The sequence below is a fragment of the Suricata suricatta genome, chromosome 6 (assembly GCF_006229205.1).
Source record: "Suricata suricatta isolate VVHF042 chromosome 6, meerkat_22Aug2017_6uvM2_HiC, whole genome shotgun sequence".
NCBI classification, from domain to species: Eukaryota; Metazoa; Chordata; class Mammalia; order Carnivora; family Herpestidae; genus Suricata; species Suricata suricatta.
In genome coordinates, this window is record NC_043705.1 from 69,963,569 (window position 1) to 69,990,782 (window position 27,214).

General features: G+C 37.4%; 1 protein-coding gene across 1 annotated transcript in view; it reads right to left on the reverse strand.

The window, feature by feature from the left end:
• The window catches only part of ELL2 (elongation factor for RNA polymerase II 2), a 64,637-nt gene that overhangs the window by 36,845 nt on the left and 578 nt on the right, over window positions 1-27,214 (reverse strand). Inside the window, exon 2 of the mRNA XM_029942629.1 lies at window positions 11,026-11,073. Within this exon, the coding sequence (XP_029798489.1) occupies window positions 11,026-11,073 (48 nt within the window). The remainder of the gene's footprint in view (window positions 1-11,025; window positions 11,074-27,214) is intronic.

Genomic DNA, 27,214 nt, shown 5'->3' on the forward strand with positions numbered 1-27,214 from the left:
ACCAATGGTAAGTGTCCTATGGATAATCATAAGTTGACAATACTTATTTTGAATCTAGTATTTACAAGTAAAGGATTAGAAACCTTCAAGGTCAAACTTTAGTGTTAGCTTAAATAGAAGTCAAGAAAACTATCTGGGAAAACAACCAGCCAAAAGGACTAGCAATATTTCTAAATATTTCAAACTCAAAGTACAGAGAAATTGGGTATAAGAATGAATAGGCCACAAAAGGTATCCGTGGAAGGCTGAAAAATTACAGATACCTGGTTCTACTCTAGAAGGGGAGCAAACACTTTTCCCAAGTGCCTACCTATAAAAAAATATGTTGCCTTCAGAGCCCTAGGTAGTAGCTACAGCACAACAAAGAAAACAGAATTAAGAGTTCTCATGAGGACCACAACTTTGTGACTTTAAAGCATCAATCTTCATAAATGCAAACAATATTTTAAAATTTGTAAGGATTCTTACTGTCAAAAGTACAGGTGGCCCTAAAAATGAACAAATTCTATAGTATTTTAATTTTTATGGATCTCTTTCCAAACAAGTACCCTGAATATATATTCCTGATAGGGTCTATTTCATAAAATTTTAAAAGTTAGAGAAATAGAGTAGTTATTTCAGAGAAAGTCCTTGAATTCCCAAAATAAAAACTTCTCCCACTATATTGGGAAAAATAAATAAACAATATCATTAAATGAGTAACTCAAAACCACTCCGAGCAATATCAGTGGAGACAGTAAAACATGACAATATTTCAATTATGTCTTAAAATATCGCATTTTACCTGCGCCAAATATTATCAAGCAAATCACAATGTCAAACACTTTTTAAACATTATCGAATGGTTATCTGAAACTAAGAAAAACATGTATTCAGTATTGGTAAGGGAAAATAGCTGTGACAGGTACTTTCAAACAGCTCGGGTAGTAAACGGTAGCAGCTTTTGGGGGTTGAGGGGAGTTTGGCGGAGCAGCTTAGAACAGTTATCAAAAATTTTAAAAACATTCATACCTTCTGACCTAGTAATTCAACATCTAGGAAGCTAATCTGAAGAAATCATTAAAAATGAAAAGAAAGATTTACACAAATTGGTTATCAAACCATTATTATTATATAGGAGCTATATAAGTAAGGAGAATAGCTAAATAGATGTTTATCTATAAAATGAAATGTTAGGTAGCTATTTTTTTTTTCAATTTTTTCAATGTTTTTATTATTTTTATTTTTGAGAGAGAGAACATGAGTAGGGAGGGGCAGAGACAGAGGGAGACACAGAATACAAAGCAGGGTCCAGGCTCTGTGCTGACTGGATGCAGGGCTCCTGAGACTTGCACTCCTGAACCACGAGAGATCATGCTCTGAGCCGGTCAGATGCTTAACCGACTGAGACACCCAGGTGCCCGCAAGTAGCTATTTAGAAGTAACTTTTCTGATTTTGTGACAGAGGAAACTGCTCCTATGTTAAAAAGAAAAAGTAGGATCTAAAAAAGTGGTAAATACACTGTGACTACAATTTTTAAAAACTTATGTGAAGATATCCAGCAATACTAGCTGGTTTTCATGGTCAGGATATTTATCATCTTTGCCCTTGCATGTACTTTATATACAATTCTAAAATGTACATTCATTTGTTTTTCAATCAAAAAACAAGACTGCTTTAAAAATAATTAGATTTTAAGTTATCACTATGACAGTACTTAACTGTTTTTGAGTTGTTTTTTTTTTTATACAGAATTAGAAATTGTGAAATGCAAGACTATCCAAAATTAATTCTGGACACATAGTATCTTATGCTTCAAGTTCTCTATGAAGGAACCAAACACTACCTTCATTAAAAAAGACAAAACAAAATACCAAGCCTCCCTAAAACAAAGTTTCACAGCTCTGGAAATGTGAAAAATAGAACATCCCTCATTCCTAATCTGTGAAAACTGACCTGAATGAATTACCAAAACAATTAAGAGGAAACTAAAAAGCATTCAAAGAATTTAGTATTAATTAGTAGAGCATTACCATATTCATGAATATGGCTATGCCTTATATTCTGTCTAAAATAAGATGTCCCCAATATTAATTTATTGAATAATTATTAAACACTAAGCTGTTTAACTGTTATAAAAGAATGCCCCTTTCCTATATGGCTGCATTAATTACTAACCCTCTAATAATACTGTGGGCCCAATTTAGTTATTCTATTGCAGTTTTCTACTGCACTGAGTTTATTACCTAAAAATCCCTAAGGATTTTATCTTTTTAAATTCAGCTGATTGCTAATTTTCATTCCCATAATTTGTCCTTTCTAGACAACCCATTCCTAGGGCATGTCACAATACTGCTGCTCCAAAATGTCAAGTGTTAACTTAGAAAGAAAATTGTCCTCTCCTCCCATACCCTGCTTGTACTTTCTTTCCAATGGGGAGAAAGATCACAGACGGGGAGAAAACTTTCCTCTCCATTGATAGATGACAAAGCAACTCTATCAAGTAGTTGACTAGCAAGATATTTAGCTGGTGTCCAGCTATAGATAACTTAAGACCTGCCTTCTTTATTTTTATTGTCAACCTGTTTCTTAAACCTTTAATAAGCAGCCTTTCTCCTAGATTCTTTACATATTTAAATTTGGCATCTCAAAACATGTATGTTTATACAGTAATTAGGAATTATATATATATATATATATATATATATATATATATAAAGAAAAAAACAAACTCATAAATTACCAGCAATGACATTCTGCTGTAGAGCATTTCATATTTACTTAGTAGGTTTACATTTGTGTTTCTGTATTTAAAAAAATTAGTATAATCATAAGAAAGCTTAGGGGAATAATTTTTTTTTAATTCATGATTTCCAGACCTCATCAGAGACTGAGTAAACTATAAATAAGCATTGCTCTCTAAGTTAAAATTAAAATTCTTTAAGAAGGTGGGAACTTTGATAAACCTGTTTTACTCATGCTGAACTCTAGGACTGCATAGCATTTTCTGCCTCCTCTGATCAGCCAACTCCTGGTAATCCTTCAAAGCCCAGTTCAAAGATTGCTTCTCTGAGATCTTCCTGACTATTGCTCTTCCTCTTATTAGTTGGGGAGGTGCTCAACAAATGTTTACATGAATGTGAGAATGAGTAAAATGCTTAGTAAACATTTATTATAGGCAGGTGAGGATCATTGTAGTGATGAGAACAGGCTTTGGAATCAGATGCTAGAATGAACTGTAGGTTCCTTTACTCACTAATTGTCTCAACTTCAAAAACTAACTTCAGAGCCCTGGTATGTATACACACCAGCAAAATGAAAGTATCTGCCTCACAGCATTCCTGTGAGGATTAAATTGGAGTAATATATGTAAAGTGCTTAGTATAGAGTACTTAGTACTAAATATTTATTGTAATAAATATTTAATTAATTTTAACTGTGATTATTGAAAAATAATTGGAACCTATAAACAAAATAATTGAATAGATAACAGCATTTATGCTAAATAGAGTATAAATTACAGACTGGTTAGAAAGATTTGAGAATTCCTAGCCTGATAAGGGCATATTCATTAGCCTCAAGGTATGCCTGTGGACTTTGGAAGTCTTCAAGTCAGGAAAACTCTCCTAAAATTGTTTTCAAAACAAGTTACTTTTCTAAGTCAAGGTTTTTAGCTTAAAAACAAATTTGAGGATATTTTAATTTCATACTTTTGTTCCTTCTAGTTTAGTTTAAGTTTATTTATTTTGAGAGGCAGAGTGAGTGAGTGCATGCACAATTGGAGGAGGGTGAGAGAGAGAGGTGTGGGGAGAGCGAGGGGGAGAGAGAGGGAGGGAGAGGGAGAGAGAGAGAGAGAGAGAGAGAGAGAGAGAGAGAGAGAGAGAGAATATATGAATGAATATGTAGGGTTCCATCTCAAGAACCATGAGATCAAGACGTGAGCCAATATCAAGACTCAGATGCCTAAGAGACTTAGCCACCCAAGTGCCCCTGTTCCAGTTTAAATCACAATTCAAGAATGGTTATAAAAATACACCCTTCCCTGTAAATTCTAAAGATTATCTAACATAAGGAGCTAACCAAGGAAGCTAGTCAAGGGTGGAGTCAGAAAACTTTTGAAAACACTTTATTTGAATAAATCTTATCACAGAACACACAGACACTCTAAATACTTCCACTGCACTGCAGTAATTCATTGAATCTACAATGCCAGCAATTGTAAGACTATTTATGATTTTATGTGCCACCACATAATATAAAATGCTGACAAACTTTGACACAATACTAAGATGCCAATGAGATGCATTCCAATTCCAAAGACTTTACATGTTAAAAAGAAAATCTTAAAACATTGTTTGAAATAAGACCTAGGGCTTGGACATATTCTGCTAAGTTGTTTTTCTTGCTTATTTAAATTTCTACTTTTTAAAAATAAAGCTCTTACAGGCTCATCTTCTGTGCCTAGAATAGCATCTTGAACATAGTAAGAGGTCAAAAGATATTTAAGTAATGCTCATGGTTCATTTTTAGGGGTGGCTTAGCTATAAGAACCACAAGGTGTTATAGAATGGCAAAATATTATTTTCCAAGCTTAAATAAGTGAGTGCTATTTTCTAAAAATTTTTTTTTAATGTTTATTCATTTTTGAGAGACAGAGACAGAGTTTAAGTGGGGGAAAGGTAAAGGGAAATACAGAATCTGAAGCAGATTCCAGGCTCTGGGATGTCAACTCAGAGCCTGACATGGAGCTTGAACCCATGAACTGTGAGATCATGGGCTGAGCTGACGCTTAGCTTAACCAACTGAGCACTCAGGTGCCCCAAGTGAGTGCTATTAAAGTGGCAATTTCTGTAACATAGGTGACTCAACTGCACAAGTTTCAGTTTTTGGTGGGAAACAAAAAGGCAAAGCCATCAGTGGCAGATTTTATTGACAAACAGATGATGTCAGTTAGGAACAAGAGCTGGCATTTCAAAGTTCTATTTACCTTTGTCTACACAGTATCTACTGTGGTGCCTGGTACACAGTGAGTATTCATAAATGCTTGTTGAATGTAGACAGTAAGCTTAACTCACTGCTAAGAATGCAATTTATGGTATTTGTGGCTGCTTTAGATTTCAAACATAGTTCCAACTGCTGCTTTCCAAAGTGACTGCAGTTTGGTGAAGGACAGGGAAAAATGCCTTCATTTCTGTTTGTCATCATATTTTGGAAGGCTTGTCCTGCTACAGCCCACACTGGAGTCTGTGTGAGGGTGTGGTAAGTAAGCACTTTGAGATAGTTTCTGCACGTACCACCAACAAAGTCAAAGTCATCTTCCCACCCTCTGCCATCTTGCACTCTTCCAGGGCAGGGGATGGGCCTGGTCCCTGGAGCTTGTAATGTTACCTAGCCAATGTGTGAAGAATGGATGGTGAATTTAGCTCACTGCTCTCCTTCTTGAGAAACCCTGAAGCTAGTTCTTATCTAGAAGAAAAGGAGGGCAGAGGTGTGACAGCATAAAATATACAAATTGGTCAATGTACAATAGCTGTGTACGATTCAATTATTGTTTGAGATAAAATGAGTTTCTACAATGTCAGCCCATGCTCCTGGTGAAATGAGATTTTATATAGGTATCAATTTTGTCATATATGATATGTAAAATTATAATGTTACATATAATATGATCTTAGATATATATGGAAGTTAAATATTTCTTTCAAATTATTTACTATTATATTAATGCTTTAGTAAATTAGAGTTTTAATTCAATGCAAATATTAAAATGCTATCTATTCATGTCAACCACTGTAATACTAAAAAGATTAAAGCACAACTGCCATTACAAAAAGATATAATTTTAACATCCTCCCAGTATTAATTACACTCAGAGCTGAGTGTATAAAGGTAGTTGTTAGTCAGCAACCTTTGAGCAGACTGACTAAACACAACCATTGGCAAAATCAGTGGGCTAGCCAAACCAAAAACAGTAGGGAAAGCGGTCAGAGTACAGGCATATCATCTAAGAAGGAATGGCAGTGTTGGGGATTTATTTTTATCTCTGCCACTGTTTCAAATGGATAGTTATCTTTGCTTCCCAGGTATCAAGCACGATAGAGAAGGGTAGTCTGCAGAAAGCATCTGTAGGTGGGTTGAAATTGCCTACTAATTTCAAATACTGTATAATTTAGTTTTTCAGACCTGATCTTCTCCCCAGCCTTGCAAAGGAAAATAAGCAATTAACAAAATATTTCTGAATGCTTACAAGAAAAGCGCAACCCTGTGTTCTTTAGAGTTAATGACTCTACTGCAAGAGTTTTATAGCATTATTCAAGCCTTTAAAGTAAGCAGTTAAATGCTGATTTAATCTTCAGAAGGTCACAGTACCTTTTGGAAGACATACATTTAAAACTTGTTTGGCTGGCTATTCCTTGTTCATTCCTGGAAACGCTTGTGTGACTCACTATTTTACAGGAGGCACTACATGATACTTACAGAAAATATTTTCTATTTTCAGGTGTCTTCTTAAAAGTAATTTCTAAATTATATATGCAAAACTAACTTCTATTTTTTAAAGTCTCTGGGACTGCTTATTCTGAAGTAACCAATCAAATTAGAAAATTTTGGAACAACATTCTCACAACAAATAGTGAAGTCTAGAATCCTATTTATTCTGACAAAGTTAACATTATTTCTCACTGTCCTGGGGTAGTCTTTCCCTGGACAGGAGTCCCTGAGGCTGCAGGCAAGTGCACTCTGCAAGGCCATCAAAGGCTTGTGGATGTGGCCATTATTTGCCATTGAAAACCTTGCCATTTCAGTTCTTATCTGAATGATACCACACATTTATGTTATTATGTAGGTGTACACAGATTTTAATAGGCCCTCAGGAATTTTACATACCTAACAGCAGGATGTAATATTTTGCATTTACTGACATCTTTGTTTAAAATGCTGATTCCTACCAATCAGAAATACACACATAAGCCTCATCAGAAATACATACATAAGCCTCGTTCCCAACAGTCCCATTTATATAGAAGTTCTAAATGGAAGGTTCTGGGTAAGTCCTACATTATTAATTCTTTCCTGAGTATTAGTCTGTATGTGTTTATCAGATTCTTGAGTTCCCTGAGGGCACAACCCATGTCTTATACATCCCTGTATCTTTGCACACTATGCACTTAGCTAAGTAGTTGGCACCAGTAAGGACTGAAAGAATGTGTAATAAATAAGAAATAAATAGAACAACAAACCTTTTAGCACAACCATTGATTAGAAATGTGTTTAAAATTAGGTTAGTGCATAACTGCATCAGTGACAACTGCCATCACTTGAAAATCATGAGTTCAGTTGCTTCCGGTGCCTCTCTCAAAGCTGTACAGTGTACTGGGGAGGACCTGCCCCCGAGGGTGTCAAGACCGACATTGTAACTGCAGCTCTGTGTCCGTTGTGTCTTTAGACAAGAAACTTTCAGCAAATATAAAAATACAGAATGTAGTGTTTAAAATTTCATGGGAACAAACAGTTTTGGAAATTTTTCACCTGCTACATTTTCAGAATCTAGTTAAAATGCAAGAGGCAGAACTGTAGATCTATGAAAATATAAATGATTTGTATTAAAGCTTACCTGACAATCAAGGGATGACTTTTGGAAACCAGGTACATTATACCAACACACCTATCTGAACGTTATAATGTTATAACTTAAACACCTTATTACTATAGCCCATGTGAATCTTTCCAGCTACCTTTTCTGTTCAATTAGAATGATCTGTAGAAATTTATAATCCTAATAAACCTTCAGTTATGAGTATCCTAGGTGTCATTAGAACTGTGAGGATAATTGGTTGACCCATACCCTTCAGAATCCACAAGGCATTTTTCACTGATTTCTTCAGCTCCTGACATTTATGAGTTTAGAAATCATACTCAGGTGCTGCCATAGATATTTCCTCATCTTTCTGAGTCCAGAAAATGCCTTCAATGACCACTCAATTTACTGAGCACCCTCTTCCACTGAGAGGGGTGAGACGGATTGTGAAAGACACAATTTTACATTTTTTTTTTTAATGAATTAAAAGCTGCAGGCCAACTGAGGTGATAAAAATCTAGGTAGTCAAAGGTTCTCAGCATTTTCACTCCTTAACAGCATACTGCTATAGTTTGTTTAATGTTCCAGGCTACATTTATTTAGAGGAAAATTCAACCTTAGAGAACATGTTCAGGCACCAAAATAAATATGCTTAAAAGCTAACCTGCCAAGACTTAAATTCTGACCTTCTAAAGACATTACTGAGGAAAGAAAAATCCTATAATTAGTAACAAGGAACAGTAATAGCCACACAGTGCTTAGCATCAGGGAACCAAATTACTCTTAACACTAAATGTTCACTTCTGAAATGATATTTTAATAGCACTTCAGTTATGTTTCAAATATGCCTACACATGACACTATCATGATAGTTAATGTATATTTTCAATCCCATTTGATGTAAAAAGACTAAATTTCTTAGATCTGCCAAATCCTTTCTAGGAAAACTTTCAAAGTTTCTGAAACACTGTATTAAAAGATGACTAAAATTTCACATTAAGAAAAACTAACTTTTGTGGGACATCTAAATTTCAACTTCTGAAAGGCTTCTTAAAAGTTTTAAATATTTCCACATAGGAAAACTGTAACCATACTTCTTCAGAGCTTTTAAAGCAATCAGCAAGGCAATGTTAAATTATCATGGCTCTCGAGAGTAACAGAGGAGCACTGTACATAAGACCCTCACATTTGTGGCTCTGCGTACTCCCTGTGGGCTGTGCCAACCCACTCTCTCCCCTGTAATGACTCTTTGTTTTTACTAAGTCCCAAAAGGCTGGGGAGAGCTCTGCAGAGAGAGAGGGGGGGAAGGGTGGGTGGAATGCAGCTGCAGGCTCAGAAACAATGCTGAGTCCATATATTTTGTTCCCAGTTAGAATAATAAAAAGGGGGCTGCGGGTGAAGGGGTAGAGGAGAAAGAAAGCAAAGGAAGGAAGGTAGGGCCAAGTATTCCACTGCCCTCAGTCTACACCCTCAGGCACCACCCCCTCCCCAATCCAATAACCATTCATTTGGATTAAAAAAGCTTATCTGTTAAAATTCAAATACCCACTAAGATTTAAACCTATCAGTCCTTTACATCTAAGTTATCTTTATCAGTGAACTACACCCAGGCAAGGAATGGAGTAAGGAGGGAGAATGGAGCAAGCAAAGATACACTGGGGAAACCTAGACACAAGAAACAGGAAAGCTTGGAGGACGCAGGTAGGAGAATTCAGAAAAGGACATCCAAGTTCTCCAATATAAACAGCCAACTTTGCAATGATGCGTGGGGCCTCTCAGGGGCAACTGGAGTGCCAGGAAACAACAACAACAACAACAACAACAACAACAACAACCCCATTTTCTTTCTAAGACTTAAAAGCTGCATGTGCCTGAATCAAGAGTTTGGAAGGCTATACATGTTGGTTACTCATTATTCAGTCTAACTTGATGCCTCCCTCCTAAGAAAATGTTCTTCTCTTGCATTTCCCTGGCCTTCAAGTCCTAACTGGGAAAAGACAGAATTAAGGGAAGAGGGTGATCCCAAATAAGGTTAACAGCGGCTAGTAAGGGAAAAGCAACTCAAACCTTATTCTCCTTCCCAGGTCTTACCCTCCCATCTCAGATAACCCTTTATCTGAAAATCCTTGGATCGCTCCAGGGCTCACAGACTCAGGCTGGCCTCTGGAACACCCTTTCAGATATTATTGATGCCATTAAGTTTTGTGAGAAAACTTAAGAAGCCTTAAGTAAATGACCCAAACTAATACCTCAAAAACAGTCAGCAGGTACTAAAGACTACCTATGAAGCTATAAAACAAAATTCAGAAGAATGCTTGAAACAATTAGGATACCATTCATTAATACTCAGTTACTAGCCTGAGCGGGGGAAAAAGGACTTCATTGTAAAGCTATCATGTAGAAGGAAAGCTCTGACATCCACACACAAACATCTCCTTCAAGTTAGCATTACTTAGAAGTACACTGAGCTGGTATTGAATGATATAATTAATCTCTTGACTCTTGAAATGTTTTCAAAATCTCCATACTATAGTCAATATACAGACACTATTTCAGAAACACATTAATTTAAGAGAAGGGATGATGGAGTCTTTACTAATATTCAATATTAAAAGTAATAATTTTCAAGTAATACTGACATCACTCCTGTAAAGTTTATCATCCAATATAAACACAAAGTTCATAGTTATATTTTATTAGGAGTAACCATTTATTATGCTTTAAATGCAACAATAAAATAGACACAATACTTTGCTTATTCTGTGTATTGGAAAAACCCACTTTTCTTTATACATTTCATTTCTTAGTATGTACAATGAAAGAAATTAAGTCTACAGACAGCAAAAGTTCACTAATAATAAGAATCATATAATCTTAACTTGCCTGAAATTAATTCTTCCTTATGTCTGCTTAATTGTGGTAAAAAAAACTTTTTTTCCGGGGCGCCCGGTGGCTCAGTCGGTTAAGTGTCCGGCTTTGGCTCAGGTCATAATCTCACAGTTCATGAGTTCAAGCCCCGCATTGGGCTCTGTGCTGACAGCTAGCTCAGAGCCTGGAGCCTGCTTTGGATTCTGTATCTCCCCCTCTCTCTGACCCTCCCTGCTCACTCTGTCTCTCAAAAATAAATAAAAAACATAAAAAAAATTTAAAAAAGAAACACAATAACTTTTTTCCCTCATAATACTGACACATGCTTTAAATTTCAAAAAAGTGTAAAAAATGCAATTATTCATAATTTAGGGGGAAAAACTACTCTCAATAATTATCTCTGAATTATTTTTAAATAAATCAAGAAAAGATCATTCAAATATATTAACCATGTCAGAAATTTACATTTAGTCATAAAGTTCACAAAATATGAGTGATCTTATATTAATAGGCATAAGTGAAAACAAATTTTAAGAGTTTCAATATAATAGTATGTAAGAAGACTATTAGATTTTCTTATTAAATCAATAAGAGTACTCACCCCTTGGAGCCCTTGGAACTGAATTGAAGGTCGAAAAGGAATTAAATTCTATTAAAAGAAACATAAAAAACAGGTCAACCTTGGTTATTGTGTCACAGAACTAAATGCTTTAACTTTAAATTTGTGTATCTGTTCAGTGCTATGGCCTGTGAAAGTATCTTTTCAGTATATACTTAGTTTACATATCATCATATTAAAATGCCTTAATGAACCATACCACACACACTGTTGACATTTCTCTGAATCATACAACCACAGGTATATTTTGGCAGTGCAGTCAGGGTTTTTAAAATGACTGACACAATTTGGCAAAAAATTATGAATACACTAACTCAATTTTACATTAAAAAACATATCTTGCTTAGTTTCTAGATATTTTTTAAAAAGGGTTAATGAGAGGGAAGAGCTAATTGGTAGAACTTTATAAAACTCTAACCAGATGCTATAAATATAAAACTTAAGTATTTGATAATGAACTGTTGTTCCTAAGTTCTCACATTTTACCAGAGGTTGGTTTCTAGTTGGGGGTCAAACAGATAACCAGTTTTCTCACAAGATTTTCACCAGGAGAATATAATTTCTAGAACAGTGTTTTGTTTTATTATAAGCTTTGTCCTCATAATTGTAATATTTTTTATCACAGAGTTGTGTATTTAAATTGCTCACTTCTCCTTTAGAGATCACAGCTTCCTTACACTTAAGAGACACTAGTCCTCCTGGTTTTTTTATCATGTCTTTCATTTTAAAAGCCAGTACCCTTTACTTTCCTCTTTCTAGATCCACTCTCCCTCCTGGAGGCTCACCTCACCTGTTGGGTGATGACTTTGAATCTCTATTTGTTATTTCCTTTCTCTCAACAGCTTAGTAATTATCACTGCCCAGGGACATTTTGCATTGGAACCTCTTGACAGCAACACCGGAGAACTAAACTAACTTCCTTTTCCTACCCTTCCCTCAACCAAAATGGCACCTCTTTCCTACTTTTCTGGCAAAGGTACTTCTATCTCTTTGGTTCTCCAGGTTCATAATGTTAATTTAATTTCTAGTCTCTTTTCCCTTCCTCTACCCATATATTATTAGGCCATTATAGACTGCTAGAATTATAGAATTCTGGATCACAGATAATACGGTCAAAGCCTATCCCCCACCAGCCCTGTGTCCCATTAATAACTGAACTGGCACCAGAACCCAAGACTCAGTCCTATTTTGCCATGCTGTTTTTCTTCTACTACCTTGTGCTCCACAAGCATCTGCTATGGGAGGTTCAAGAGTGTGAGGGCCTACTCTTTCATGTAAGAGTTCACAATTTAGTTGGGGAACATGTGAGAATGACTAAAGAGTAGGATAAGTACTACTAAGATTTCTCAAAAAATTGAAAAGAATATGAGTTAGAAGAAATACTAGAAAAGACAAGGGACTTATGGAAAACAGGAATACTAGTAGCAATTTTGGGGGGAAAAAAAAAACACCTTCAGGGAAAGGGAGTGTCCTGAGCAAAAAAGCAAGGATACAGGAATGGATATTGTGTGAGCAAACGGCGATCTGTGTGTGTACACAGAGTTCTTTCCCACTTGAAATATAATACAAAGGATGAGAATTGGACCTGCCTCATCTTTCCTTGACCTCAAAATTTGTCTTCAGTTTTAGCTTCTATACACTACAGAATAAATACGACAGTAATTTAAATTTCAGATCTCAGGATTTCTAAGGGTTTATCACCCTGTGAAAAAACCCTGCCCTAATCTCCTCTATTACTCCCTCAGGGTTGGTCTTTAAGTCTTGCCTTTGACAAGATAAACAATTGGAGGGGCTTCTAATTTTTGGAATAACAAAGTGAGTTGCTGAAAGAAGTGTTTCAGGGACACAGCTCTTTCCATCATGTGTAAGAAAGAGTGAGAGAGATGGATTGAGGCTAGGGATAAAGATTAGACATCAGCTCTAGGGGATGCTTTATTTAGAAATACTCTGGTGATAAAGGCCTAAATTAGTATGACTTCATCCAGAGCAAACAGGAGATGGTGGAATGAGCAGACTTTCCCAAGGAAGAATGATAAAATGTGCTGAAAGCTTGAATATCAGGCACCAAAAGAAAATTAAGCAAAGGTGGCTTCAGGGCTGTGACTCATCATCTCTGGCCAGTTAGCCCCAAACCTCAAACTAGGCTCTTAGTCTCTGCTTTGAAAATTCCTGGTCTGTGTCAGGCCCCTATCACAGAGTACCTAGACAAAGACCTTCCTTCAATTCCTTCCAAATGCTGCCCACGATTCAAAGAACGAGCAGAAGCTCTCTGGAATACCATCTGAGCATGACACACAGGCTGCTGTGGTTCCTTCTCAGTGGGCTCTATCAAAGCAAAGCAAACTCCTCCACTCAGAAAACAGACCTCCCATCTACAGGACCAACAAATTTCATCTTCTACTTCCTCTCAGCTGTGCCGCAGATCTTTTCCTCTTTCTTTTTAAAGATTTTATGTTTTAAGTAATCTCTACACCCAACGTGGGGCTCAAACTTATAACCCCGAGATCAAGAGTCACATGCTGCACTGACCAGGCCAGCCAGGAGCCTCTTCCTCTGTACTATTACCTCCTTCCTTTCCTTCAAGATGGCATGCCTTCCCAAACACTGTTGTGTCAATCCATAATAATAATTTATTTAACATTCAAGTTTCAGATTAATTTCTTCAGCTATGCCTTCCTTTGGATAAATCAGGAATCAAAGACTCAATGTGTTTAAGGACCCAAGCAAGGCAGGTAAACGTGGAAGAGATTGATGTAAAGCAACAAGGAGTGGCAAGTACCTGGAGAAAAGATGCCTAACTCAGAAAAAAATTCAAATTTTAACGTGCTAAACCTTTCCCAGCCAAACCAAACACTGATGCCACCAGTTTGCTAACTGTGAAATATGCCCACTTTGAGTTACCTCTCAAAAGCTTTTGTTTTTCCAAATGCCTGTAGGGTTACAATACTCTGGGGGTGTATTATTTTCACAGGTTGCTTTACTCCTAGTTGTTATGATACAGAGGAGTCTAAGACATATTTATTATGTCTACATTATGCTGAGCTAAAAAAAATCTACTGTAAAATCATTTTGGCCATGTTCGCTTTATGCTACATTACAGCAGTATACTACTATATACATATATTTTACAGGTTACTGGTCATGATTATATAGATAATACACTCATACTTTATATCCATTTGGGAACTTTCAAGAGTAATTTTGACTTTAACCAGTTTATGTTTCAGGACTCGAATTTAGAACCTTACCTCCAGACATACTTATAGTTCTATCTGTATTGCTTAATTCCTCAAGAGAAATGATAACTTTTGTTTAGTTTTGTAATGCATAATGCATTTTTTATATCCATTGTCTCAAGTGAGCCTCCTAAAATTAGGCCTGGGTGGTAAAAAGGCATCATTATTACTCCTTTCACAGGGAGATAAATGAGTCTCTAACAGTAAAGGACATTGCCCATGAACACCACACTAGTGATTACCAAGCTTGATTTCAAAGCCAGTCTTCTGCATCCTAAATACAGAATACTTTCCTTTCCTTCTCTTGTCTCTCTTAACAGGTAACCTTCCAGGGCTGAACATTTAAAAATTCTTAAATGTTCGTTCAGTTCTGGCATTTTGTTTCCAAGGAAAATGAATTCATAAAATCATTACAATTTCCAAACTTCAGTTTCTGAATAAAAACTAAACAATAATTTTTTTTTGCTATAAGGAACATGTATAATAAAGGAATGTATATAAATATGTGTTATTATTTTCCATTTAGAAAACCATCATCTTCCAGTTATGGGTGCTTATCCAAACAGGACAAACTAATAAGATCAGTTACTGAAAACCTCATCTAAGATTATCCAACAACCCAGAAGAGAAAAATACATAAAAGAAATGCCAATGCATTATTGGTTTTAACCCTGATTGTAGACAAGAAGATGTTACTAAGTTGCCAGATGTTACTAGTTCTTGAATACCTTGAAAATGAAACAAGAGGATAGTTAGAACTGTATACCACTTATTATGTACCTGACCACTTGTGTTAATGGGATAGCTACCAGGAATAAATTCTAAAAGTCATACCATTATAAGTAAAAGTCAAATGCATGTTAGTTTTTTTGTCTAAATGTTCTTTAGCCTAAGTTTAGCTGCACAAATATGACCTCAACTCTGTTTTAACAGATAACATAATTACAGGTGATAAGGCATGTTTTAAAATAAATGTTTAACTTACTAAGTACATTCCCATTGAGTTTTAATAAGGGCTTCAGCTTTTGATTTTTAGATTTTATTAAATATTTGCACCAAGTAGCTCCTTTGAAAATCAAGTAACTCTAGAGTTTAACTGAATAGTGGTTGAGCTATAAGTAAGATAGTGATCTGGTATCTTTGCCCAGCCAAGAAACAACACAGACTGAAAATGGCTAGGGAAACTCCTTTTGACAAATGCTTCGACAATCTCATAAAGGTGGTGTTTTGTAGTCAAAAGGTTCTGTTAAAGTAGTTGCTTTACTCTTTTTACAGGTCCTTGAATTAATCTTCTGTACCTCGTAGGAAAAGTAGGACCTTCTTAAGCATAGACTAGAGAGAGTATAGGCAATACTAAAATGCTCAGAAGTTTTGTTATACTCCTGACATCTGCCATTACAAACCAATTCTACTGAAACAAAAACTGCTCTCTAACCAAAGAAATCTACGCCATTTCCAGAAACTATTCCTCATAATACATCAGGACTATAACAGTAATATATAACTTACCAAGTAATTTTATTAAGGAATCTTAATTTTGCTGAGTAATATTCCTTTCTGACATATACTTAGAGGGTGGGAGAGAAGGAGTAAAGCTAAGGTTTTTTGGAGTTGCATAACAGAACGTTTTTTTATCCTATATAAAAGTTGTAAATAAAATAAAATTTCAAAAAAACCCATAAAAGTTGTTATAACTGTCTTTTCATTTTTTATATATTGCTTATAGATGTGGACAAATTAAATCTATGGTTACTTTTACTCTCTCAACCACCATTGGTTTTGTGAATAGGCAAACATAACAAATAGCATTCTGGCCCTAGAAAAGAGTGATCTCTCTAAGAAACACATTATAGTGATCTAACTCACCCCCCGCCCCCCCCCCCGCCTTAAATGTATACTTGAAACATCTTCAGCTTTCCTTCTGAACCCATTATGGGTCTCTGACTTAACTCAAAGTTAACTCCAACTATTTAAATCAACAGGTATTTATTAAATACTTGGTATTTATTTGAGTACCTAATCTGCATTATAAATCATGATAAAGATAATGCAAAAAGATTCAAAAGTCGAATGTAATTTTATAACTTTGCCCAAATCAAAACTTTCTAGAAATGGTGTCAAGTGATTCAGTGGAATTGCTTATAGCTACTTACTGTTTACTGATTGCTTAAAATGTGTCAGTCGCTATAATAATTTTTACTACCATCAGGAATTCTGAGAATATTTTTGTAGGGTAGATACTATTTTTTCCAATTCTCAGTTAAGTTCTATAAATTACCAAAGGTTACGTAGCGAGTGAGTGGCTTGGGACTCAAACACTGGCCAGTCTCAATTTGAGAAATGTGCTCTCACCTACCACTTAAAAATTTTTTCTTTAATGTTTTTTATTTATTTTTGAGCGAGAGAGAGAGACAGCACGAGCAGGGGAAGGTCAGAGAGAGAGGGAGACACAGAATCCGAAGCAGGCTCCATGCTCTGAGCTAGCTGTCAGCACAGAGCCCGACACAGGGCTCAAACCCACAAACTGTGAGATCATGGGATGCTTAACCAACTGAGCCACCCAGGCGCCCCTCTCACCTACCAATTTATACAGTAGCCTCTCCTGCCATTCCTTAAGAATGATTATATACAATGTGAAACATTTGAAAGTTAGAAAGTTAAGAATTGATAATAACTGATAAGCATTGATAGCTTTTTTAGTTTTGTACTACAGCTTAAGGAAAATATTAGGTACTTGACTTTGTTGTCACTTATGCAAGTAAATAATAAAAAGTATGTGATTTTTCCTGGGATACAATTTATATAAAAGATCATTTTTCTTTCCTAAAAGAGGCACTATACTCTTGTAAGAACTTGTGGGTTTTTTTTAAATTTAGAGAGTCATTTTATTCTGTTCTTTAAAACATCACCTTATAGAGAAACCAAAGACTATCTAATAATTATATTTTAACCACTGTAATAAAAAAATATACCTAGGTAGGGTGAGGAGAAGAAAGAAAACTGGAGCTAAAGCAGGAAATAGTGCAGGAAATCAGACACTTGATCCTGAAGAAATCAAATACAGTTAGCACTTGTCAAAAGCTGGTAATTTTTAGAAAGACAGCATGAATGTAAAATTTACTGATAATCCAGAGCTACTTTCAATAAATATTATCTCCTTCTTTATCCCCAGTATTTTATTAGATGCCAAAAAAGAGTCACCAGGCTTCACAAAATCTAGTATTTTGCTTTGTGAGTCAATCCAGCCTAACACATATGAGAAACTTCTCTGCGGATCTGGAAGAACTAGATTAAAGTGCATGTGCAATAAATAAAAATTTCTAGTCATTACAGCATAGAAAAGAATGAAATATAAAAGGATTGCCAAAACAGTAATGAGTAGAGGTCAAAACTATTGAGCACAGTCCTTGATTTTAAAGATAGCTTCTGAAAAACTGTAGCTATCTGGTACAGGCCAAATTAAAAATATGTATCTTATATTTTACTATTTCAAACTGTTATTAAAGAAACATGGAAGGCAACTCTATACTGAAGAACCAGTTAAAAAGTTAGTTATTGTGAACCAGCCTTTAAAACAACAGTACTTGAAGCATAATATCCCACTATCTTTTTCCAAGAAAGCCTAATGTAGGCTTTGTGATTATATAAAGTTTATGTGTCTAATCTGACTATAAATGCAAATGATTCTTCCTTGGGATCATCATCTCTAGAACATTAAGTATAGGCAGAAGCAGTAAAATAAACTTGGGTGGGAAGACTGAGGTTGTTTTTAAAGTACTAGAAATTTATAACATAAACCATCTAAAACACTTTTACAGAGGGAGCCCTAAGAAGGCTTGAAACCAGGAATCTACATTTTCATATTTAATTTTTTTTTTGAGAGTGCATGAGTGAGCAGGAGTGGGACCTGGAGGTGGAGAGAGGCTCCACTCCACCCCTAGCACAAATCCTCGATTCCCCAACTGTAAGATCATGACCTGAGATGAAATCAAGAGTTGGACGCTTAACAGACTGAGCCACCCAGGTGCACCCATACTTAATGTTTTAAGAAGATCACTCTGGCTGCTGTAGGTAGAATGAACTATAGGGTATGAATGGATACTTGGGAGCTAGTTGGAAGTCCACGGCTGTGGTCCTAAAAGATGATGGTGGCTGGGACTAGAGTAGTGGTAAAAGACGAGGTTAAATTTTGAACATCTGGAAATTTATAGGACTTGTTGATAAATAAACCAAGAAATGAGAAGAGAAACCAAGGATTATTAGTTGATTACCAGGCAGCTGGTGACACTTCTGAAGACGTGGGTTTGTGGAGTGAAATTAAGAACTGTGTTTGGATTTGTTAAGTTTGAGATGCTTCTTAAACTTTGATAAAGAGATAAGGTGTTATAAGTGCCTGAAGTTGGAGGAAGGTCAGGGCTGGAGATAAATATTTAGAAGTCATTAACATATGGATGACATTTAAATCTATAGGATTAGAGGAGGTCACCTATAGGGAATGAATAAAGAGGAGGAAGCTGGGATCTTCAACATTCAAAGACCAGTCAAACAGAGGATGGGCAGGGAGGTAAATCAGTTTCATAACAGGAAGGTATGCATAACAGGATGGGATACTGCTGTCATCAGGTAAGGGAGGGAAGAACAGAGAGATGTCCACTGATCTGGGCAACAAGGGACCTAGTCAGCTATAATCATAGAGGTGTGGTAGAGACAACCCAAAGTGATGGGAGGTAAGGAGCAGACACCACTTTTCAGATACATCTTTATACATAATCCTTCTCTCTTTAGGTGTCCCCTTGAACACAGATTATATTGCATTTATTTTTTTCACATGTCTGTTTGTTTCTACTAAAGTACAAGCACCTTCTTGAAGGCAAGGACCATCCAGTGACTTAATCGGCTTTTTATCCTTAATGTGTAGTACTGTGCCTGGCACAGGTCTTAAAATTAAGTGTTTGCTAAGTGAATAAAAGAATATTTGGTAGTCACAATTCTGACTCCCTATCTCTATCTTTTATTTAAAAAAAAATCTTAAGACATTCAACTAAGTTTCTACTACATGACTATATTTTCTGTTTCTCTGAGGCATCATGGTTTCTAATAATGGAAACCAAAAACAATGATACTAAGTACAAGTTATTTTAAAATATGCTAACACTTAACTTTCCAGATAAGCCTATCTAGATCCTGAAGTAAATCAGTGAATCTTATCAAAAGTTTAAGCCTGGCTTCACATTTGAATAAGCTTACTGTAGAGTGGAAAAGTCCTCTAGACAAGATTATCTCCATGAACCATGAACTAAGCACTTATACCTAGTCCATTACAATGTGTGTGTGTATATATATATATATATATAATGAAAGCTTTAGGTAGAAAGGATTATTTTTTGTTTTGTTTTTCCACAATGACAACAATTAAAAAGAAGAGAAACAAAGCACCAAAACAGAAATGGAGGTAATCTGGAAGAAGTGAAGACACTGACTCAAGTCCTTCAGAATCATTTAAAAATGATGATTGAAAAGTAAATCCAGGTACTTTTTACAGTTTCTTAATGCTTCAATAATTGCTAGGGACAGAGACAGAAAGCACAGGTCTGATCTTCAGGTTCTAATCAAATTCTATTTGCATATTATCTGTGCTTCATGATGGTCTTAAGTACAATTTATAGAGAAGGTTATTAAATAAAGGAAATACAAACAAAATATAAATACAAAAATACAAACAAAAAAATCCCATCTCAAAACCAAAATTCCTTCCACTTAATAATTTCAACTTCTTCTCTAATAACACCAATCCCATTTTTATCCAAATTTCCATCCAAATGTCAGAGTTTATAGGAGACATATAAACAGTATATCCTACTCTAGCCTCAGACCCCCCAAATACACCTTTCAAATATAAAACACCTAATCAAATCTAAGTCTCTTGGTCAACAAAAGACTGAATGAATGTTCACTAAAATGGTACTCATCATCGCCCCTGTGCCCACCCCACTCTTCCAACTGCTTCTGAGTTCTCCTTTTTCTACTAAGAATATCTCTAGTGCTGATCGCTAGAAATCTCAATTCAATCCTATTTCATATTCATCATGTAACACTGAGGCCATAATAATCCTAAAACAGCTTCAAATCACTTTAGAGTTCTACTCGGTGTCTCTTTAGTGTCGACAGAATAAAATTTAACCTGCTCCAATCTCCTTTTCCTCCCTTAAATCCAACTATATTTTTCTCCTATATTAACTTCAGGTTAAGTAGAACATAGCATTCCTTGGGATTCTCAGACCCTGCCCTAGCTTCTATATTGCTGTCCTTTCTTTGCCTATGCCATTCCCTCTGCTGGAGATACGGTGCCCCATCTAGTCCCTGCCTTGCTAAAATCCTTTAAGCCCTGAGGATGTTTTTTAGACCAATAATATGTAAGATGACCAACAAGAAAAGAGCTTAGGCCCTTTGTCCAACTATCTAGTTACTATAAAACTAATAGTCAAATGCTCTGACTGTATAGTTCAATTCAAGGTGCTAATTTGACTCACGAATCTTTAAGGAGCATATAGCCTAATTAATAAGATTCTCTCTTTTTATGTCCTATATTAAACTGCCAGCCATGGAAATGCTAGTTTGGCCTTTGCTGGCAAAGTGTTTATTAGTGGAGGCATTTAAACCAGTTTTTCCTAAAGATTTCACATGGCTCTCAAGGGCCATAATGCCATGACAGAAATTATAGATAGGTAAGTAAATTGGAAGGAAGGGAGGGAGCAAAAGAAAAGAAAGAGCAATTCTCCTTGGTAAATTTGACCTGAGTTATATCTATTTTCTTCATCTTCAACTTGGCTGTGGAGATACAGCCATTAATTTACTGTATTCTCCTCCAGACCCGCTTTTCTACATTTTTGCATTAAGTCATGGAAAATGTATTATGGAAGTGAGGTATGCAAGAGAGTCAAATGCCAGGTTATATACACACTGTTTTCTTTATTCTAAAACTTAGCTGATTTTAAGTGCATAAATGCCCATATTATCACATTTTAGGGAGATCTTCTCAAATATTCTAAATAGATTTGGCACAAATGGGCAAATATACTGGCTGGACACCAGTGCCAGGCTTGTGAGCCTCTCTGTGGTCACTGCAAATTGTTAAAAATGACCTAGCATTGGTTAGGCTGAAATTCTAATTTTCCTAACTCTCTGACTTAATCACAAATTACCTAGTAAGCGCTATTAGCATAGCTTTCCTAGTTTTTTTAGAAGTGCAAATGGAGCAAAAGGAAAGGCTGGATCTGGTGATTGTCTTCCATAAGCTTTCCTGTAAATCATTCCAAGAATTCCACACCCCTTTCCTTTTAAACTTTTTCTTGAACATGTTCCAGTCCTTCACATATGTTCTTTCTTTCTCCTCCCAATTCTGGTGCCAGAGTTCCCTGTCTATCGTTTTAGGCAATCTGGCTACTGCTTTTCACAGGGAAGAGCACCCTTCTTTGCACTGAGTACCTAATCATTTGAATAAATGTTTCAAACACTGGAACATGAGGTACAAATTTGACTTTACTTGATAAAAAGCACTTTAAAATCAAGTTCATCCTGAAGATGGGTCTAAAAAATTAACTTTTTTTTAAACTTGCTTTTTTTTTTTTTTATGTTTACTTGAGAGAGAGAGAGAGAGAGAGAGAGCAAGAGCGATAGAGTTTGAGCAAGCAAGGGGAGGGACAGAGAGAGAGGGAGATACAGAATTCAAAGCAGGCTCCAGGTTCAGAGCTATCAGCACAGTGCCAGACAAGGGCTAGAACTCATGAACCATGAGATCCTGAGCTGAGCTAGAAACTTAACCGAGTAAGCCACCCTGGTGCTCCTACTTTTTTTTTTTTTAATGTTTATTTTTGACAGAAAGACAGAGTGTGAGCAGGGGAGGGGCGCGCGCGCACACACACACACACACACACACACACACACACACACACACAGTCTGAAGCAGGATTCAGGCTATGATCTGTCAGCCAGCACAGAGCCTGATGTGGGGCTTAAAATTCAGGAACCCTGAGATCATGACCTGAACTGAAGTTGGATGCTTAACTGACTGAGCCACCCAGGTGCCCCGATTAATGTCTTAAAATAAAATCTAGCTACACATAAAAGTGCAAGAAAAAGAATCTGATAATGCAAACCTCTGTGTTTTAGTTAATAAACATGTCCTATGGCAGTGGCGGTCTGTGCTGGCAGGTCTGGATGCTTGAGCAGTGCCTTAAGAACAAAGTCTTCGATGTTTATAGGGAAGATTACTGAATACATATACACACTAAAAATTGTTTGAGGACAGGAAGAAAAACGGATAAGGAAAAAGTAACGTATGAGTCTTTTCTGTGTCTTAAACCATAATGAATCGAATGCTAAAAATTTCATCTCGTAGAAAGGCTAGGAGAGAAAATCACCTACTTCACGACCTATAGAATTAGTGATTTTAAAAGATCAATACTTAATCTAAAGGGAGCTATTGTGAAGGACAGTAACTTTAGAGGTTTGAATTAGACCTTATTCTTTGACTGGCAATAATAGTATCTGGTAATACTGAGAGAGACAGACAGAGTTCCTCATGCAAAATTAAATGTAAGTGTATTTGTACAAATTTTCAAAACGCTTTCATTTTCCTAGAAGACACTTATCAAAAAAGGAAAATTCTTTTAAAGCCACTAGAATTGACAAGAGAATGTGTTAACAGAATGCTTCTTAAACTCTTCTGCTTTCTTATCTTTAAGCACAGAGCAATGAAGAGCCCTAGTCCCCAAAAATATCTCTGCAAGACTTTGTATGTGTAATAGGTAAACATGATGATATTATTTTAGCCACCATCTTTGAAATTTTGAATAGACATTTTTTAAAAATAAACTGACAGGCTCAGCAATGGTAGAATCTGATAGCAATATTTTGATAAGATTTTTGTTACTCTAAATATCAGCATACAACAGTTACACATTACTGAATTAGGTAAAATATATTTAAAATTTAAATATAGTTTTAGGATACATTTAGGAGAAATATGTAATTACAATAATATATGTCCATGTAAAATATGTAATGCTTACATAGGACCATGCAATCAGAAACATCAATTTAGAGTGATTATAAACTGGTAATTTGTGACTTTATTTAATAACTTTCCTCTCACTTAAAACAATCTACAGTTAACAAAAAAGTAGCTTTGTAATATATTCTAGATATCTTCATTAGTATGCCTAAATTTTCTTTCCATTTAACACTTTTTAATAAATAATCAATTTGAAACTGTTTCTGTATTCACACTTAGTGGAAAACAACTTCCAGGAGATATTTACTCCAACTACAACGCCCACTGCTAGATTCAGCGTCTTTCTCCCCAAACCCAGTCCCTGTTTTGAAAGATTCTCGTTAGCATCTTTCATTTCTCTAAAAATAGAAAACTTGAATAATGATAGTCAATTAGATTTGACTGTCTTTTGAAACAGTGCGGAACTGTTTCCAATCCAAGATTCTGTTTCCATGAACCCTAACAATTTCGTATACTTATTCAATTATATCTAAAGAACTTCTGTATTCTGCTTGCATCAAAGTTTAGTAAAATCCCTGAAACTTACCTCCGTGAAGTCTTAGGTCAAGTGGTTTAATTTAGAAGAGTAAATCTAGTGTGCAAAATAATGTGGATAAAAATAACTTTCTGATGCTTAATTTAGGATATTGTTAAAATTTCTGGCTCTTAGAAAGTCATTAGAAGAGGACTTATAGTCATTAACCTTGCACAGGCCAAAGTGACTTGGAGGCCACTTATCAAGCATGGAGCACCTTCCTATCTGAGCACAAAAATGGTGGGGACAGTTTTATATGAAAATTAAAGCCATTTTTCTCCCCAGAGCAAATAGGCTTGACCACCAGAAATAACTTTCCACTTAGCCAACATGTGTCAACATATTTTGAAACAGCTGCTACAATTTCGAGTCAGGAGCCCCTCTTCTGATAATGATATAAGGTATAAAAGACCACATTCGTTCTCCTACTGCTAAATAAAAGCTGGGCCAGATACCTACTGCTAGCAACTCCTGGATGGGGGAGGCCTGGTCTGGCCTGAGCCAGGAGGAAGGTCATGAGAACACATTTGTAGGAGACCTGGCTGAACACACCAGAGGATCCTGCAGTAAGTACCAACAATGTAGTCACCTGAAGGGTCCCTGATTTGTTTATCTTCGGTCTCTTCCCACTTTTCAACCACCTGGGATTACCATTCTCACCCCAATTCCTGCTTTTTCAAGCCTTTTACTAAGTATTTGTAGCTGAAATGAGTGAGGTCTCGCACAGAAGCTGGTTAAGTCAGAAACAAGGCAGTGTCCAATTGCAAAGGCCAAGCCAGTTTATTTCTTCCTCCTCTCCTTGCACGCCACTGCTTCTACCACCAGCTTTTCAGGAGAAAAGGATTACCAGGGCTAACTCAATCTGCCTGACTCTACCCTCAGAAAAAGGTGGAAGTACTTGGAAAACAGTTCTCCCTTTCCCTTCTCTGCTTCTGTATACATTGATCAGACCCATCAATTTGCATGCACGGAAATGGAAAAAAAAGAGAGTAACATTAAATGGCAATTGAAGTAGTTAGGAGCAGAAACAGTACTTGACTTCCATACCTTTGACTAAAAAAGTAAAAAAAAAAAATTCAAGAACCCAGTGGTGGGCCCTGAGAGAATTTTTGGTCTCCTGTTTCTTGGAAGGCACTGGTATATAAATGTGAGGGTTTCTGGAGTCAAAGTACTCCAACCTTAAACCCAAGCATGTAAACACTAAGGTATAGGAGGCAGAAATGAAGGTAGAAAAAACACTCCCTGGGCCCCAGCGGACACGCAGATCATTGAGCACTGCAAGCCTCTGACACCTCATGCTCCTGAGCACTGTCCCTTCCCCGTGTGGCTCTCCTTATCTACCTGTTCCCTGCCAAGGGACCTACTGTACTCACAAATCTCCCTACCCTCTATTTCTCAGTCTTTTTCTGACTGGAAGTTGGCATTCTCCTGTGTTGGCTTCTTCCTCTTCAGCCTCTGTGCTTTTTCTCTTGACACCCCTGACCTACCTTCTACCCAGTGTCATTCCTTCCCACGCCCGCCCTTTGGAGCTGGCAAGCTTATCTCTCCATCTTTCAGGGCTGAGTTTCTCTTCATTGTCTGCCTCAGTCCCTCTGCTTCCCTATCTGGCTTCCCCCATATGGGCCTCCTACTCCATGCTAGTTGCTGGTTTTTTCCCTGCAGGTGTACCTGTCTGGAAGCAGCTATTGACATAGGCAGTTCTGTATTTCTTATATCTCCTTGTATTCCTACTACTGGCTGCACACTGACTTCCCAGCCACAAATGAGACTCTTTTTCCCTGGGATTTCACAGTGTGTAGAAAGGTTATTTTTACATCCCCCCCCCCCCCCCCGTACATGCACCCTTCCCTCCCCTTCTCTGAGAATTTTTTCACCATACACTTCTCTGGTGGATAACATTTGTGCCCTGAAGTGAACAACCATGTAACCACTCAGTTTTGTGAGTGCCCTCCTGAGCAAGCTCACCTTTGTGAGTCTCTCCTGCTGTTTACACCGATACTATCCTAAGTACTTCCCAAGCTGTTCACAACTGTGTGCTTCCCCTTGCGTGCACCCATATGTAGGGGGCTTCTCTGAAGAGGAGTCTGCCCTTACCCAGCTTTATGAGGTCCCACTGAACCACAGGGTTCACACCTCCCTTGCAGTTCCCTTTCCATAAAGCTCTTTGCAAATTCCTTGTGAATTTGAAGTACCTGGCACTATTGGGAGCTCAACAGATGTTAATTCTGTTCTCCACTTTTGTCCGAGTAACTATGTGAGTCTGCCTCTGGGTATCCCTCTGGCCCTCTGTGCCTGTTTCAGTTAATGGAAGCAGGTTTCCTTGGTGTGGAGTGGGCCATTTGTGAGTATGCACTGTGGGTTCTATTTCCCTCTGATTGTTCCTCCCTCCAGAGTAAGTGTTATCCATCTCCCATTTGGCATGACATATACATATGTCCCCTTTATTCATCCACATACGTACTGCATGTCCATAAACGGCTTCACTATGAACCCTGGGTTGTGGAAAGTCTTCTCCGTGTCTCTCTCCCATTTGTTTTCTCCCCCAACAAGAAAACGCGTTTCTGCTTTGTACTCCAGTTGCGGCGTGTGTGCGTCTACTTAAGCCTTAGCTGTACTTAAGTTCCGTGTGTACACGGGTGTCTCTACAGAACGTGGTGCGGGGTACGAGACAGGAGTCTCTGGCCTGGATGCAGTGTATCATTTTCCCCCACCCTCACCCTCGACCCACACGTTCCTATCGCCGGGAGTCAACCCGAGGCCAGTGCGTCTTCTGGGTACGAGGAGGCTCAGCGAACCTTTGTCTTGTTCCCGGGTGAGCGCTGGGTGTGTGTGGCTCCCTTGTACACGGTGTTGGTCCCTCTCTGGGAAGGCGAAGCGCCAGTGTCTCCGTGTTCCTGGGAGTGTAAGGTGTGTCTCCCCCTTACCCCTCGTACGCGGGGTGTCGTGTCCCATCCTTTGAGAATATGTGGTGTGCCCCCTCCCAAAGGGTGTGTTTGTGTCCTCAAGTCCTTACGAGTACAAGGTGTGTCCCATCTCCGTATGCGGAGCTGCTGTGTCTGAGTCTCTGCGGATCCGCGGTGCCTAAGTGTTAACTCCCAAACGCGGACGGCTTACGCCTTCAGTACTCCGGAGTTGGTTGCTGGTACGCTGCACCAGCTCCCCCTCCCCCGCCACAGACAGCGTAGTCATCTCCCTCGTCTCTCCGAGGCTTCCCTTCCTCACTGGGACAGAAAACGCCAGGAAACCTGCGGGCGCCGTCGGAAAGTCCCGCAGCAGCGGCGCAGCCAAGCCGGCGCTGCGGCTGCCTCGGCCCTGCCGCCAGGGGCCGCCCGCCTGCCCGTCGCCCAA